The sequence below is a fragment of the Pituophis catenifer genome, unplaced genomic scaffold (assembly GCF_029215685.1).
Source record: "Pituophis catenifer annectens isolate HBS135680 unplaced genomic scaffold, rPitCat1.0.hap2 SCAF_4, whole genome shotgun sequence".
Classification (NCBI taxonomy): Eukaryota; Metazoa; Chordata; class Lepidosauria; order Squamata; family Colubridae; genus Pituophis; species Pituophis catenifer.
In genome coordinates, this window is record NW_027256884.1 from 131383099 (window position 1) to 131400410 (window position 17312).

Below are 17312 nucleotides of genomic sequence, written 5' to 3' on the forward strand. Positions count from 1 at the left end.
AAAAATGCTATAAACATTTTATTTTGTTGTAGAAAGTATTTCCAGAAAAACAGACAAGAAAATAATTTGGATCATTTATTTATACTTTTAATAAAAACCTTTACATAATCTTCATGCGTAACGACTTTTCTGGCACCCCCCCCTCAAGACACGCAGTCAAGCACACATGCACACAGCCCGCCTCCCTCCCTCCCTCCCTGATCCAGCTGCAGCCCCCGCCGACCCCGGCCGAGATTGTGCAAAGGGTTAAGCCGGTCCCCTGGGCATATGGTGGACGCACAGACCCCCTCCCCACGAGTGGACGGACGGACGGGCCGGCTTCTGACTGTCCCCCTCCTCAGGGGCTGCCCTGGCCTCAAGAGGGAGAGACCACCTTGCTGGGGGGAGGGTCTTCAAAGGGGGCCTTCCCCAGCCCTGGGCGGCCCGGACCTCGGCTTCTCTGCTTGGGCCAACCGATGGGGAGGAGGCACTCATGAAAAGATGCTGCTGCCGTGATGGCCACCGAGCCCCCTCCCTCCAGGGCCATCCCCTTCCCCTCCCTGACCAAGTCTCCAGGCAGAGCCCGGCTGAACCAGGGACTATTTACACATAATGATTCCTAGCATCCGCCTCTCGAGTGAGCCGAGGAAGGTCTCAGCCGCTGCTGCTGCTGCTGCCCTCTCTTCTTCGGCCTGCCAAACGCCAGACCAGCGGGGACCGGTCACCACTGCGGGGTTCTGCGGCAGCAGACTTTATTGAGACCACAAAGCGGCTGGGAGGGGAGGGAGGGCTCACGGGGGTCTCACCACAGAGCCGGGCCTTAAGCTTCCTGCGCCCCTCCCTCCCTCCCTTGCAAGCAAGATGGCGGTAGCCGTGCCCCCCACAAAAGCAGGAAGGCAGGCTGCTTCCTGTACCCCCCACTGGGTCCAAAGGGGCGCCCGATGGTGCAGCAGGACCCCCGACTCGCAGGCAGGGCGGCTTCATCACTGGGCCACCACCATCAGTTCCCGAAGGTAGGACTGGGTCAGCCCGCGGAGCTCCTCCAGCGCGTAGTCCTCCGGCATGGGGAGCCGGCTGATGTGGGGGGCCAGCAGGCGCAGGGGGACCCTCTGCACGTCGAGGGTGGCGCCGGAGGCCGTATCCGGAGGGTGCTGCAAGCTCAGCACCACTCGGAGGATGTCTGCGTTGCGCTTGGCCATTTCTGGGGGGAGAGAAATCAGGGGCAGCCAGTCAGTCCAGAGGCAGGGAAGGCCCCCCGTCTTTCTACCCGCCTGCTGCAGGGCACAGGCAGGGCGCTCTGTTGAGAGAGCAGGGGCAGAAGGGTCTGCAAAAGAGCTGGCGGCTTAGACCCATGGAGTCTGGGTTGTTTCCCAGGAGAAGAGGACCCTGCCTGGACCAGGCCCAGGAAGAACCTCTTCAAGAGGATGGAGAGGAGCCAGAAGGGAGGGAGGGAGGGCTCTGCTTGTCTGCCTATCATCCATCCGTCATCCATCCATCCACTGTCTGCTCTACATCTGTATGTAATCTCTCTCTCACACCTGTCTATCACCTATCTATCATCCATTTATCATTTATTATCTCTGTCCATCTGTCCAACCTTCCACAATATTTAGTCACCCTTCTTTCAACCTGCTTGAGCAGATCCCTATCTTAAATTAAAAGGCAGACACAATTATATTAAAGCTATAAAACTCAACAGTTCAAACGTTAAAACCCACAAAAACCCAGCCCCAAGTCAATTCTAGTGTGTGATTATCTAGTCTACCACAAAGACCCCCCACCCCACCCCTGGGGCTTCTCTGCACTAAGCATTCCTTAGTCGGAGTGGGCCTTGGGGGAGGGGGCTCCGGGGGCTGCAGGAGACCAAGTGCACAAGGAGGAAACCTGTTTGGCCATCCGGTGGGGGGGCGAGGGGGGGGAGAGGCTGCGGCAGTGGAAGCCCCATGTTTCTTTTCATTTTATAGATGGGGAGGGGGAGTGGTAAAACGGGGACCTTTTAGGGAGCAAATTGGCTGCCGTGTGCTCCCCTCCTCTAATCCTCTGTGCAAAGCCCTGGGTGGCCTCTTCAGTGGAGAGAAGCTGTGAGGGTCCCCTGTTGATCGAGCAGCTTCTCTCTTGGGCTGGAACGAAGAGGCACCTTCAGCCGCATTTTAACCCCCACCCCCCACCCCACATAAGGCCCTGGGCCGGTGCTGGGTTGTCTGATGGCTTCACATGTGAGCCCTGCGTCCCATTGCAGAAGCACTGCCCCTCCTCCCACCCCCGGTGGTGCCGAGGGACATGCCTGGCCTTACCTGACTGAGCCAGCCTGTCCTTGGCACCGTGACATTGGACCAGCTCTATCCTGCCGCAGAGGGAGATCACTTTGGAGTGGATCTCCTCCAGCTCATAGCCGGTGCAGTCCAGCTGGAAACAAACCAGGGGAAGTGAGTCAGCAGCCAATGGCGGCCCTGCCATCGGACACTTTCAGAGGGTCAAGAACCCCACCCTTGGGGGCAAAGTCCCGGCGGCCACCTTACCTGCTGAATCCTGCTGACCATCTCGATGACCTGGAGGTAGTCCAAGAAAACCAGCCCAGCGGTGTCCCAACCCTGAATGAGGCTGCAGCGCTCGGGACTGGCCAGGTCTTCCAAGAATCCCTTCAGGTAGGTGTAATTCTCATTAATGATGGCGTCTGCGAGGAAGGGGAGAGAAGAGGAGAATGGGCAGGGGTCTGCCTGCCTGCCTGCCTCTCCTGTTAGCGGGGGCTTCGGCCCCATGGAGAGCAACTGGCGGGGGTGAGGGTGCGGTGTGACTGCTTACCAGAAGCCAAGTGCCTGACCACCAGCTGGTGGCACTGGTTCCAGTGGCCGGCCTTGAAGAGGTAGAGGGCCTCGCGGGTCTTGTCCCCCTCCCTCCGGGCCCAGAGGGCCTTCGCCTCGTAGATCCACTCTGGGGGGACGCACAGCTTCTGCGTCAGGAAGGCCTCCTTGTCCCTGGACTCGGGCAACTCCAGCAGTTTGCAGTGACGGTTCAGCAGCTCCCGCACGGCTCTTTCCCGCGTTCTGGGGAGGGAATGGAAGGTGAGGGAGGACGGTCAAGCGAGCGGCTGTGCTCCAGGGCTTTCCGTTCAAGAGCTGTCCACAAAGGGCAGCCTTCCCAAAAAGGACAGCTCAGGGTTGAGATGAGGGGGTCTCTGAGCTGGGCGGGTTTCTTGCAGATGTTTCATGACCCAAACTAGGCCGCGTCATCCGTGGCAGTTCCTTGATTGGGGTCTGGTTTACTTGACTGTTGGTCTGATGTTCCTCTCCAAGTCCAAGAAGGCTTGAAGCCTGGCACTCTTGACAAAGTAGCCATCAACAGAGACACAGAGATTAACAGTATCTATCTATACACTACGCAAAAGAGACCATCCATCTGCCCAAAAGGGAACCAAAAAGACCCCGGAGCCTCTCCAGCAGCAACCGGCTCCCAGATGAGCAGATTAACTCCAAGGTTAACTTTGGACCAACAATCAAGGAAGTGACACCCAATTCAACAGGAAACAGCCCAACCACTAGAATATAAACCGAGAGCAAACCTCGCTCCTTACTGGCACTGATGAAGTTGCCTAGGTTGGTGAAATGAAACGTCTACAAAGAAACCACCCGACAGCTCAGCACTTTCTTACTGTTAGAGAGAGTTCTGGTGCAGAATTCATAATTTCAAAGCTTCTAACCTCAAAGCAGAATTCTTATACGCATTTAAAATAGTGTGGAGCCATTTCCCCAAACGCTACAGGGTGCCGCTTTCAATCACAGGCAGCCCTCGACTTATTATCATTCATTTAACGACCATTTGACGTTCCAGCAGCGCTGAAAAAAATGGACTTATGACCGTTTCTCTCACTCACGACCGTTGCAGCATCCCCATGGTCACGGGGTCAAAATTCAGAGGCTTGGCCACTGGTCCGTAAATATTCGTATTTATGACAGTCGCAGTATTCTGGAGCCACATGATCCCCCTTTGCGACCTTCTAACAAGCCAAGTCACGGGGGAGGCCACATTCCCTTCACAACCGTGTGACTCACTTAACAACTCTTGCAGGGAAGGTCATAAAATGACCCAAAATTCACAATTCTTTCTTTGCAACAGAAATTCTGGGCTCAGTTGGGGTCACAGGTCAAGGACTGCCTGTTGTCTAGGAAAGTCCCTCCGAGGAATAACTGAAGCCGATTCAGAGCGACCGATTATGGCCAAGGGCGGCTGCAGAGTTCAACCACTCACTGAGCGTTGGAGGTGTGAAGCAGGACGAAGACGGCCCACTCCCACAGCCCCTCCCTCTCCAGCTGGGCTGCGTAGCTGGCGTTCAGCACCCCCTGGCACTGCTCGGACAGGTGGGTGTAATTCAAGGCCCGGAGCGCTTCCCACAGGTGCCAGCTGAGACGGTGGTCCAAGGGGTCTGCGGTGATGCTGCGGGGGTCCAGCAGTTGGTGTAAGTCGTAGCACCTGCAAGGGAAGCCCAAGTCAACCCTCTGGCTGCGCTGGGGCCACTGGGTGCCTGGCACCGCCTGGTCCTTCAAAGGGAGCGGCCAGAAGGGAGAACGTTTTTGGCTCTGCCTTGAACTGTTGGGTCCCTGGTGCCCTCTGAGCTGGCTGGTTGGCCTGCAGATGTTTGTCAGTGATAGGAGGGCTTGGCTAGCACTGATGATGCTGCCTAGTTTGGCCAATGGAACATCTGCAAGAAAAGCACCCAGCTCAGAGGGCGCCCCAGAATTCTCAAAGGCAGGAAGTATTACTGTCTGTGGAGAATGAAAGCCCCCCCCACCCCCCCCCTGCAAATCTACAAAGAGGAGGGCTTCACTGGGCTGTTGAGCCAAGGAGGTGGGTGAGAATTAAGGAGAGCTGAATGTGGAACGAGGGTGTAGCGCTTGAAACTCCAGATTAGAAATGGGGAGTTTTATTCTTGCCTTAGGGCAGGGCTGGGCAACTATGGGCCCTTTACGATTGGTGGACTTCAACTCCCAGAATTCCTGAGCCACCACAGCGGGGACTAGTCCAGGTAGTGACCAGAAGTCAAAAAGACAAATAGAATTTATTTTAGAATTTAAATAGGACTGAGGACCACAGGAAACCAAGGCAACCAAGGGAGAGACCCACATATTGCTTTCTCTGCCCATTTCCAGCAGTTCACATACGCAAAACTCCACCTGGGGATGTGGGAATTCTGGGCCTCTGGGGTGGGGAAACAAGCGGGGGAACCTCGAGGGTTCCTGGCCGTCCACCCAAGGCCCCAGGGGAGAAGGCAAAAGAAGGTACCTGTCACTATACAACTTCAGCAGGTGGAAACACACGTCTCGCAGCGGGCGTTGTGCGTTGTCGTTCTCCACCACGTAGCCCGAGTCCTCTAGGTAGGGAGGCAGCGGAGGGCACGCGTACCTCTCTCCGTCTGGGGAGACCTGGGGAACACGGAGCCCAGTGGGGACAGGCGTCTTCGCAGGCAGAGACCCTCCGATTCCCCAGGGTGGGGAGTCCGATCACCCCCCCCCAGAGCTCCAGCCAGGCCTTCTCCAGCTATAGGGAAGCCTCATCCTCCTTTCCCCCTCAACAAAGCTAAATGGGAACCCTCCATTCTGGCCAATAAGACTTTCCCCCGTCATGAGCACCCACATTTTTGGGGCAGTGTTTATTGAAAACACTAGTGCCTCCCCTCGCTCTGAGTAAGTGTGTGTGTGTTTGTGTATACATTTCTGTCTGTCTGTCTCCTCTACCTCTTTCTCTCCCTCTTTCTCTACTCTGTTTGAGCAGGGAGTTGAACTAGAAAACCTCCAAGGTCCTTTCTGTCTCTTGTTATACTATCTATTATCTCTCTCTCTCCCCCTTTTCTCTAACTCATTTCTATTCTCCTTCCCTCCCCCCATCATCTCTCTCTCTCTCTCTCTCTCTCTCTCTCTCTCTCTCTCCCTCCCTCCCTCCCTCCCTCCCTCCCACATTTTAAAACTGCCCATCTCCCTCACCAAGGGACCCTGGATGGTGTACAATAAAAATTATCCCAAAATCTGGAAGGCATTCAATCACAGGTAGGAACAGGGCATGGCAAGCAGGGCTTGATGGGTTATGTTCCACTCCCACCGTCCCTAACCAGTGGCTAATGGGGATGATGGGGATGCCTAGCCCTTTCAGAGGGCATCAAGTGAAGAAGAGAGAAAGGCCCAGCCCATTTCCCTGCCATGACCGCTCTCTTCCCAAGGCAGACTGCCAATTCAGAGGGGGGTCTGCACTCCAGGCGGCCCTGCTGCCCTGGGCCTCCCCAACGGCTACCTACCTGGAATGCGGCTTCGTACATGGTGAGGGCCTTCGAAAGGGGGGCCGTCGAAGGCAGCAGGTACCACAGGTGGACCCCGAGAGAGCGCTTCCAGTCCAGTTGGGAACAAACGTTGATGGTTCTCTTCTCGGATAACTGCCACACCTGGAGCAGGGAGACACACGGCTGAAAAAGGGACCACAGCCACAGCAGCCAGCGGCTGGGGAAGAAAGCAAGCGCCACACCACTCACCGGTTTGCCAGCCAGGAGGCAGAAAATGCGCAGCCGCTCGTCCTGGATGAAGCTGTCCGCTTGGAGCTGGTGCCAGTCGGCCAACTGCAGGGCCAGCAGCTCCCGGACCTCCTGGCTCCCCACCAGCTGGGAGAGGAGCAGAGACAGGCGGAGATCCCCTGCAACGGAAGAGCCGTCAGCATCCAAGGCAGCCCGAGAGCTCCTGGAGCCTCACACCAGCCAGCGCTGGGGACGTCGCCAAGGAGGCGGCCCTTCAAAAGTGGCTGCTCTTCCTCTTCCTCACAAGAGCTGAGATGACCCTCTCCAGCCTCCTGCTAGGCGGAGACCGGGAAAGAGGGACCGGGAGGGGGGCGCTGGCGTGCCTTTACCTGGATAGCCAAAGGGGCTTTTTTTTCCAAAAGGCAACTGGACTTTTCTTGGTTTTCTCCCTTGAAAACATTTCGCTTCTCATCCAAGAAGCGTCTTCAGTTCTGGAGAAGTTTTCAAGCTTCTTGGTTTTCAAAGGAAAAAACCTGGAAAAGTCCAGTTGGCTTTTAGAAAAAAAAGCCCCTTTAGGAGAACCACGACCCGGAGGATGGAGAATCCCCACAGACCCTTTGTCTGGATGCTGCTGCATGCAATCCCCCACCAGGAACCATCTCAGCCCAATGCGATTGGCCCGCCCCACCCAGGCTGCTGCAGAGCCCATCGGTCACGGAATGCCAGCTGGCTCCCACCCTCCGGCATATCTCGCCCTTCTTGGTCATCCACAGGGGCCTTGAAACCTGGGCACGCCCTACTTTAGAGGTGGTTGGTGGATTAGGAAGGAGACCCCACCTCCACCCGTAGTATTCCGGGTTTTTAAAACTTATTTAATCTCCGTTTATTTTAATGCTTATCGCACAGCCTGCATTTTGTCTGCCTATCGAGTCCTTCCCAAGGATCCGAGATAGGCAGATGGGGATGGTGGATGGTGTTAGAAGTCTCCTCACGCAATGTGAGCTGTTCCAAAGTAAAGCTGCCTTTTGCCATTGCCTGACGTTTTCTCCTTCTGTACGTGGTTTTTACGGAGTTGTAAGTTGTGAAATTTATATGCCATGCTTGTCAAGCAACTTAGCATGTTACAAAATGTGGAGTCATTGGACAGCCTGGCATACGGAAACAGCACTTAAGACTACTATAAAGCAAGCAGGATGGAGAGGGAGGGAGCAAGGGGTGCCCAGGGAGGAGGTGGGGTGTTCCCTATTCCATCAGCCACCCCTCCCCTCCCCTCAGTTCAGGCTTCTCTGGGCAGCATTTAAAATGCCGTGGGGTGGGTAGGCTTCCTGGGTCCTGCTGGGAGTTGGGAGCCCTTTGCTGGCTGGCTATTTCCGCCCTTCCCCTCCCCCCGTCAAGGCCCAAAGTGGGCACGGGGTCTCACCAGACTGCTGAGCCAGGCGGCAGGCGTTGCCGATCTGCTTCCCGGTGAGGTAGCTGAAGACGGCCTCGGCGGGGTTGTCATTCTGCCGGAGCGAGACCTCCTCCTGGATCTGCTCAGCCGCCGTCCGGGAGAGCCAGTGGGAGAAGGCCCTCCGGCGCTCCAGCAGCAGCCCGTACTCCCCGGGCTCCTCCAGGCGCCCCTCCAGCTCTTTCAGGCGGCCCCAGAGCGCCTCGCACAAGCGCCAGACCAGGCCCCAGGCCCTCAACACCGCTGCGGAGAGAGCGGCAACGGCCCTCAGTCAGACTGGCACCCCCGGGGACTCCGGCTGGACGCTCCCTTCCCTCTGGGAGATTTTGCAGGCAGTCCTCGGCTTACAACCATTCATTTAGTGACCATTCGAAGTTACAGTGGCACTGGAAAAAGGCTGTTTTTTCACACTTGCGACCGCTGCAGCCTCCCCATGGGACACCTGCCCAAAATTCAGATGCTTGCCAACCGGTTTATATTCGTGACTGTCGCAGCGAGGGTCCATGTGATCCCCTTTTGCGACCGCCTGACAAGCAAAGTCCATGGGGAAGCCAGATTCAGTTAACAACAACTAACAACCGCCGTGACTCACTTAACAACAGTGGGAAGAAAAGTTATAAAATGGGGCAAAACTCACTTATCAACTGCCTTGCTTAGCAATGGAAAATCTGGGCTGAACTGTGGTCATAAGTCGAGGACTACCTGTACTTCCCAGATATCCTCCTGCTCTTCCCTGGGAGCTGGATTGGGCAGGCTAATGTGGAGAGTTGGGCCCTGCTTTCCTCCCACCCCTCGGGGCCCCATTGGCTTTTTCAAGGTTCTTGCTGATCCCTGAAATAATGAATGGCTGAAAGTGGACGACAACCCAGCTGCTCGTCTAGGAGGGAGGGAGGGAGGGAGGATGACCTTGACGGACAGCTCCAGGAGTGAAGCATGCTCCAGTCCTGGATGCCTGGGTGATGCCTTCAGCAGCAGCTCAGCCAGAGCCTTGCCAGGCCGATGCCAGTCAGACCATGCCATCAAGTGCTCCAACTGTCAATTGTTCTCCTGGGCAGCAGAGCTCACGTATCTCCATCAAGGCCATCTTCCTCGTATTCCACAACCCCCAATCCGGGACTGGCCTGTGGCCCGTCGGGAACCAGGTCTTGCAAAGCACCATTTGCACAAGTGTTGGGCGTGTGCACAAAGCCATCCCCTCCCCCTCCCCTCCTCCCCTGCTGTTCAACGGAGCTGGAAAGACTGGGGACGGCCATTCTAGAGGACTTGGAAGAGTGACTGGTGGGAAAGAGCAGAGAGGATTTCCCCGTGTCCTGACCCCTTGGCAGAGGGTCCTTGGTCTCGGGGTCAGTTCCGGGAGGGGAAGATCCTGGCCGCAGGTGCCATCCCAGACTCCTCCCACTGCTCCTTCCCCTTCTTTACCAACCCCTCACCTTCTTCTTCTTCTTCTGCGTCTTCTGACGCCTCCGAGGCCCAGGCGGAATATTCATGGATGGTTGCCACGCCGGGGTTGGGGGCCAGGAAGGGGCAGGGGTCATCCAGGTGGATGGTGCTGTGCTTCAGCTTGATCTCTAACGGGAGGAGGTAGACGCGGTTGGTCGGCTTGCCGTCCAAGGTCAGCTTCTCCAGGTGGACCTTGAAGGGGGACTCGGAGACCCTGGGGAGGTTATCAGGAAGACAGGAGGTGAGGGATCAACGGCTGCCCTCTCCCCCATCCTTCCCTTGCTGCTGCAGTGAATTTAGGGGGCGGATGGATAAACTCTACCCTGTGCTGAGAGAGACGCTCAGCAAAGCTGCTTGGAACTACCCACCACTGGAAGTTCAGACCCCACCTCCACCCTGCTCTTAATCTGATTTCCAAGGGGAGTAAAAACCAGCCCCTTGAGAAGAGCGTTTGGGTACCAGTGCATCTCCCTCTAGCCCCCTCCCCAAAAGGCAGGGCATCAGGCTGGGGCCTGTTAGGGTCGAAGGCTTCTCTTTCAGTTCAACGGTGGGCTTCTTTGGCTACTCCGAGTGGGATAAAGCCTCAGTCCGACTGACTGGCCTTGTGGGGAGAGCTCCCTCAGGACCTTCCGCTCCGTTGCAGTGCTACTCCTACTACAGGTAGTCCTCGACTTATGACTACAACTGAGCCCAAAATGTCAGTTGTTAAGTGAGGCAGCTGTCCAGTGAGTTTTGACCCATTTTATGATCTTTCTTCCATAGTTGTTAAGTGAATCACGGCTGTTGTTAAGTTAGTAACCGATTGTTAAATAAATCAAGCTTCCCCATTGACTTTTCTGGCCCTGCAACTGTCATAAATAGGCTGAATTTGGATTGTGTGACCATGGGGAGGCTGCAATGGTTGCCAAGTGTGAAAAATGATCATAAGTCGCTTTTTTTTTGAACAGTCACTAAATGCACTGTTGTTAAGTCAAGGACTACGTGGAGAGAGCTGCAACCGCCACCAAAGGCAGGCCAGGGCAGGGAACCGAAGAGGCCAGGCCCCTTTTGTATCCTCCCTCTAGGCAGAGCCCGAGGAAGAGGAGGAGGGGGCTCCCTTCTCTTCCCCGGGATCCATCAGTACATGTAGCCCCACAATCCCCCCCCACCCCAAGGCCCAGCAGAGCAGGAGTCTCCAGCCTTGGCAAAGCTGACTGGGGAATTCTGGGAGTTGAAGTCCCCCAGGCTTAAAGTTGTCAAGGTTGGAGACCCCTGCAGCAGAGAATGGAACGGCCCAAATGCTCTAGAAAAGCCACCCAGATTGAGGTGAGCGCCCCGAGGGTCCCTACTGGCTCTCCTGGGCAGTGGGGAGGCACTTTCCCCTAGAACCCCCTCCTGCCCTCAGGATTACAGAGCAATGACGTACTGCTTGGGTGCCACGGGGGCTGGCAAGAATCCGTACTCTGTGGCCTCCCCGTGATCTTCTGGCTCGCTCAGGGGGCTCAAGCGGTCTCCGCCGTGGGCCAAAACCCAGTTGGGCCCCCAGCCCACCCGGAAGGAGCGTCCCATGAAGAGGGCCATGTCCTTCAGCAGCCGTCCTTTCCCGTAGGCGATCGATTTCTTCAGGGGCACCAGGCCTGGCTGCCTGCGGATGCCCACGGTCTTCAGGGGCATTTCAGGAGCCGAGCGAGGCATGACGAAGGCGGAAGCCAGGGGAGAAAGAGCAGCCCAAGGCGGGGCGGGCAAAGCCCCGCCCAGTGAGGAAGTCCTCGGACTGCGGCTGTCCTGGAGGGAGGCGCTTGGGAGCAGGAAAGAGCCGGTGGAGAGTCGTGACTGCAGCAGCCTGCTGCCTGCAAACAGGGAGGAAAGTCAAAAGGAAAGCTTAAAGAAACAGGAGCGGAAGTGGATCTGGCAGCTGCCTCTTACAAACGGATCAACCGGGGAGACCCCACCAGCTGATCAGAGTTGCTTCTTTATTGCTGCTTGCCTGTTTAGGAGAATCTCGCCAGACTGACCACATTCTCTCGGGAACAGCCAGGTAAGGGGATACGGGGATTCTGTGGGTGGTCAGGCCTGCTGTGCAAGGTCTCTAAGCTAGCCAGGCTCTTCACACCTCCCCACACTCTACCTGGAGATTCCACAAGGACAAGGGGCCAGCCCTGTGCTCATCAACAAAGCCCACCTCCCCACCCCACCCACAGGCAGCCTCAAAGAGGCATTCCTAGAAAATGCCCTCATCAATTTGCCTTTTATTGCTCCGGATGGGAAGGGCCGATGCCCAAGGGGCATCTCCAGGCACCCTGCTGATTCCCACAGAGCAGGACACGGATTAGGAGGCCCAACAGTCGCAGCCAGGCTCGGGGGAAGGAGCTGTCTGGCCTCCACATGATTTCCAGTCCAGCTTGCAACTGACAAGGTGCTCTTTCAAAACCCCTCCTTGGGGGTTTCTCTGGACAGTTAAGCAGCACCTCCTGCTTTTCCTACGGTCACAGTGCAACGCACACAACTCTGACACCAAAAGTAGCCCTTTCCCGTTCACTCTCTTGAAGGAGAATGTTGGTAGCTCAGGATTGAACTGCGGGATCCGTGGCGCTCTGAGCTTGGCTTTTTCCCCTCTAGGGGTTGCTGGCTGTACCTGGGGGGCGGCTTTTCCATCCTCGTGAGGAGGAGGAGATGGGAAGCCTCGGAGAGCAGATCTCTTGCGAAAGGTCCATTTCTGCAGCTGCCTTGCCAAACTGGGGATCCGTCATCCAGTCCAGCTCTTCCTCATCTGCCAGCAAAGAAGCCTTCATGATCTGCAAAGAAGATACAGAACATAGATTCTGAGAGCTGGGAGGGACCTTGGAGGTCTTCTAGTCCAACCCCTTATACCATCCCATACTGCTTTTAACTCTTGTGGGTTTCTCTTCCTTATTGTAAGTTTTAAATTGGTAGCTGGTTTAACTTTTAAAGCGGTATCAGGTGTAAGTATTTTAAATAAAGCATTCTATTTTTTCCTGGATAAAAGCCAAAGCAAAAGTGCGTGTGTGGAGGAATCCCACTTCAAAAGGAACTTTCTGTAGGAAACGGAAGCCGCTTGGAGGCAGAGTTTGGGGCACCTGGTGGAGAACTCACCTGCAGCGTGTGAGGGTTGATGTCCAGGGAGGACGCAATATGGGTCGAGGCCGGCACTGGCTCCTGTTCTTCCACCAGATTCTCTTCCGCCAGGGACTCAGGAAGCAGCTCCTGGGTGATGTCTGCCATGTCACTGTCGAATTCGACCCCCTTCCCCAGATGGTCAGCCTCGGGGCTCTGCGAGAGTCAAAGGAGAAGGTAACCTTCGTTATCACTTGTTCTTTGAACACACTGGCACACATGAAACATGAAATTTTGAGGCCCCTCTCAAAAGAAAATATGTATGTATGTATTCTGAGCTGTAGTGGTACAGTGGTTAGATGTTCTCTAACATCGGAAAGCGAGGAGGCTGAAGAGGATGTGGTGCCAGAGGCAGACTCAGCCAGGGCCTTCATAACTTCCAGAGGCTCCTTCAAGTGAAGAGAGTGAAGTGGAGAAGCCTCTTCTCAATGCTCGAGCACGCAGGGCTGCCAAAAGGCAGGAGTGGCTACTCAGGAGGAGGAGGTCTACTCGAGAGTAAGGCTTAGGGCTAATTGGCCACTTCCTTAGCCTATTTAAGTTTGCTCACAGATAGCACATGCTGCTGGAAACGTTTAATTACTACGCAGAGCATTTTGAGAGTGAGTTTCTTGTTATATCTTGGTTTCTGGGCTGGTTGCCAACACTTGTCGGACTTTGTTTATTCTCTGTAATTCATAGCAGGCTGATAAGGACATTTGCACTGGAAGCCTGCATTTTGAAAGGGATCTGTTTGTATTAAACGGAGTTTTTGGAGCTTTGTGTGTGTCACACTCCTTGGGATCCGGAGCTGGGGCAGAACACCTAACGGTGCATCTGCTGCACCTTTTACAGGAGATGCTGGGCGTGGCAGACCATTTCCCAGTCTTGCCTCCACTCTTCAGCAACCACAGCAAAGGTCCCTTAGGGTGCAAAGGGGGGGGGGGAGAAAGTGACAGGATCACCATTTCCAACCTGTTCATGTTGGCATACTTTGCTTTATGCAGGAGCAAAATTTTAAGAGGGCACTGATTTTTCCCCCCTACCTTGGAAGGAGGTGCCAACTTCCCAGCTGCAGCCATTTGCTGAGACATAAGCTGGCCCGGCAGAGGCACCTGAGCAGTTTTTAACTTCTTAGCCTCCACTTTGGCTAGGTTGTCCTCATCTTCCTCATCGGAGTCTTGCAGGCCGTACTTTGAGAAGTGGGCCACCTGGATGGAGAAAAAAAGGTTGTATTTTACAAATCAGAAGATCGAGAGCAGGTTATTCTTGTGTGAAAACAAGGTCCTGCCCATCAATTCCTGCTGTCACTCTCTGAAGATTCAATAACAGCAAACAGCAATGTGTTTTTATTAGCACTTTCATTACCATTGTGATAGCACTGTTACCTAGTTGGGTGGTGAAACGTCTGCAGGAAAACCACCAAGGCAGAGAGCACTAAGGACCCCCCAGTCCTCCTACCACCCCTTTGCAAACCCCCCTCACTTCAAGCACCCCAAAATATATGTTTTCACATGTGCCCGAAGCTCTTCTTCCACCTGTTCCTTATGACTTCTAAAAAGAACAGGGACCCTGACTGCCCCACAGCACCTGCTCCCGCTTGATCTGTCAGAAGAGGAGGTTACCTTGAATACCCATGAACCCGTTTCGGGGCGGTACTCCTTAAACTGGGCTCCCTGTTTCCGAGAGGCGGCTTCCAGTCGGCCTTCGTAGTTCATTTCTGTCAGCCGTTCTGGGCTCTTGATCACGGAACGCGAGGTTTTGTCCGTGGGCCAAACTCCATCCAAGGTGACTTCGGCTCGCCTGCTCAAAAGAGGAAGTTGGGAGGCATGAAATGGAGACATCCAGGAGGTGTGTGTGGTGTGTGTGTATGTATACCCAGCAGTGCGGCCTCTGCCACTGAACAGGACGTAAGAGTGGGGCAAAGTAGTCTTTCCCAGCTGGTGTCAGGAGAAATCTGAGAAGAGCAGGTATCCTTGGGCCCGTCTTAGCATCTCCAGCAGGGTTAGTGGATCAGGAGACGACTTTGCCTCCATTGGATAGGTAATCTTCAAATTATGACAACTGACTCAAAATTTATGTTGCTGAGTATGAGCTTTGCCCCCTTGTATGACCTTTCTTGCCACAGTTGTTAAATGAATCACTGCAGTTGTTGAGTGAGTAAGACGGTTGTTAAAAGTGAATCCGGCTTCCCCACTGGCTCTGCTTGCCAGAAGGTCGCCAAAGGGAATCGCATGACCCCAGGACACGGCAACCGTCGTAACTGTGAGTCAAGTTTGAATTTTGATCATTGGACCATGGGGAGACTGCAATGGTCATCAGTGCCATTGGTTAAACAGTCACTGATTCCTTTTTTCCAGGGCTGTCGTTACTTTGAACGGTCACTAAATGGACCGTTGTAAGCTGAGGGCCACATGTAAATGGCTTCCTTCATTACTATCTGTTCATTTTAGTGTTTTATATTGTCGTTGTTATCTTATTGTAAGCCGCCTAGAGCCGCTGGGTGGTGAAGTGAATATGTCAATTGAATGAAGTGTATATTTGAAGAGCGCCCACCCCCGGCATCACCTGTTCAGGCCCTCCCCGATGGGGGGCTTCAATTCATCATCCGGGTACACGATGACCTCTTTCCTGCGGATGTGCACGATCTCATCCAGGTTCAGGTTGGTCACATTGACCTCGCCCTCGAAGTAGATGGAGCCGTAGCCTAAGGAGAACGGAGGAGACCACCGTTAACCGGCCACCCTGGCCCACCTCATGAAGTCGGTCAGCAAGCATCAAGGGCTGGGCACAAGATGCAGGAGAAGAGCAGGCAGAGATTTGGGGGGGGGAGTGAAACGTGTAATCAGTTTGAAATCGCCGTGTTGCCACAAGAGATCCAAGCCCAGCCCTCCCTCCCCCCCCCATGAATTCCATTTAATTTAATTTAATTTAATTTAATTTAATTTCCAATTTATATACCGCCCTTCTCCCTGAGGACTCAGGGCGGTGTACAGCCAAGATAAAAAACATGGAATACAAATATTAAAACATTTAAAAATATATATAAATTTTGGCCCGAAAGTTAAGAATCACAGACTAATTAAAAGAATTTAAAAATTTCTTCTTAAGCCAACCCGGCTTGCTGAAAAAGATAGGTTTTCAGGGAACGACGGAAGGCATTGAGGTCCTGGATTCTTCTTATCTCCGGGGGCAACTGATTCCAGAGGGTAGGTGCCCCCACAGAGAAGGCCCTCCCCCTGGGGGTCACCACCTACATTGTTTGGCTGATGGCACCCTGAGGAGGCCCTCTCTGTGGGAGCGCACAGGTCGATGGGAGGTCGTCGGTAGCAGCAGGCGGTCTCGGAGATAGCTAGGCCCTATGCCATGGAGCGCTTTAAAGGTGATAACCAACACCTTGAAGCGCACCCGGAAGACCACCGGGAGCCAGTGCAGCTCGCGCAGGAGCGGTGTTACATGGGAGCGCCATGTTGCTCCCATCACTACCTGCGCTGCTGCATTCTGGACCAGCTGGAGCCTCCGGGTGCTCTTCAAGGGGAGCCCCATGTAGAGAGCGTTGCAGTAGTCAAGGCGAGAGGTGACGAGGGCGTGAGTGACTGTGCACAAGGAATCCCGATCAAGAAATTGACCGTTATCGAGCGCCAACTTCCACTGTTAGTTGACTGGATTTGTGCGTGTAGGCTTGAATAAATGTCAACGAGATTTATTCAACCTTATGGATGATTCTCCTTCACCTGACACATAAATGGCGATACACCTGGCTACACAGGCACCGAAAAGGGTTGCCCAGGAAAACAACTTTGGGGGTTGTGGATTTTTTAAGGGTGCCATTTTTCACTCTAACGATTCTAGGAAAACAGGGGGTTCCATTGCCTTCCCCACCTTTATTCCAGAAAGGAATAAGGAGTTTATGAAAAACTTGCATCAACCTTGAAATGCAAACTGTCTACTGTTCCAATACAGGTAGTCCTCGACCTACAACCCCAATGGAGCCTAAAATTTATGTTGTTGCTGTTAAGTGAATGTTGCCCCATTTTACAAACTTTCTTGCCACAGTTGTTAAGGGAATCACTGCACTTGTTAAACCAGTAATCCAGTCATCAAGTGAATTTGGCTTCCCCATTGACTTTGCTTGTCAGAAAGTCGCAAAAGGTAATCATGTGACCCCGGGACACTGCGACCGTCATAAATATGAGTCGGTTGTCAAGCGCCTGAATTTCGATCACATGACCACGGGGGTGCTGCAACGGTCCTAAGTGTGAAAAACGGCCGTTAAGTCATTTTTCAGTGCCTTTTTGTAACTTCAAATGTCACTAAGCAAATGGTTGTAAGGCGAGGACTACCTATACTTTAGAAAGCTAAGGAGTCGGTAAGGCTGAAGGTGCCTCAGCCAGACTAACAGGGGAGCTGACCTCAGGGACAACCCTGGTAGAAGTAGTTCCCATCCTCTCACCTTTACGGCCAACAGTGAAGTCGGTCACGATGCACTCTCCCGTGTCACTCGTCATTCTGGCTAGCTCCTCCAGGGAGGGAATGGTGTAGTAGCCCATTCGTGTCAAGACAATTCCTGGAAAAATCAAAATTTGAGTGAGGGCCCTGCCCCCAAAATCACACACAGCAATGCAGTCTCTGAGCACATTAGCAAAACACGGGATACGCCTATGAGGCAGAGATGGAGAACATATAGGACACCCCTGCCAATGGCGACATGGCATGGCATTTTGGGTGTAGGCCAGCACTCAGCAACACCCGACAACAACTGTTCCCCAACGCTCTGAAAATGAATTTGTTTTACTTCTATTCTATTGTAGTAATCGTTTGAGGTCTCCCTACTGTATTTTAAATATATAAATATGTAATTCT

The 17312-nt window shown here is 54.0% G+C and overlaps 1 protein-coding gene across 2 annotated transcripts in view; it reads right to left on the reverse strand.

Moving 5' to 3' along the window:
* NUP98 (nucleoporin 98 and 96 precursor) overlaps positions 1-17312 on the reverse strand; it is a 41363-nt gene continuing 24051 nt past the window's right edge. For both annotated transcript variants that reach the window (XM_070943057.1, XM_070943056.1), the window contains 17 exons: positions 16903-17016; positions 15018-15156; positions 14075-14252; positions 13496-13660; positions 12453-12629; positions 11974-12133; positions 10765-11188; positions 9350-9573; positions 7893-8162; positions 6494-6651; positions 6263-6406; positions 5257-5396; positions 4225-4446; positions 2782-3023; positions 2499-2653; positions 2274-2385; positions 1-1180 (listed from right to left, as the gene is read on the reverse strand). In XM_070943057.1, the coding sequence (XP_070799158.1) occupies positions 963-1180; positions 2274-2385; positions 2499-2653; positions 2782-3023; positions 4225-4446; positions 5257-5396; positions 6263-6406; positions 6494-6651; positions 7893-8162; positions 9350-9573; positions 10765-11188; positions 11974-12133; positions 12453-12629; positions 13496-13660; positions 14075-14252; positions 15018-15156; positions 16903-17016 (3242 nt within the window). In that variant the 3' untranslated portion in view covers positions 1-962. The remainder of the gene's footprint in view (positions 1181-2273; positions 2386-2498; positions 2654-2781; positions 3024-4224; positions 4447-5256; positions 5397-6262; positions 6407-6493; positions 6652-7892; positions 8163-9349; positions 9574-10764; positions 11189-11973; positions 12134-12452; positions 12630-13495; positions 13661-14074; positions 14253-15017; positions 15157-16902; positions 17017-17312) is intronic.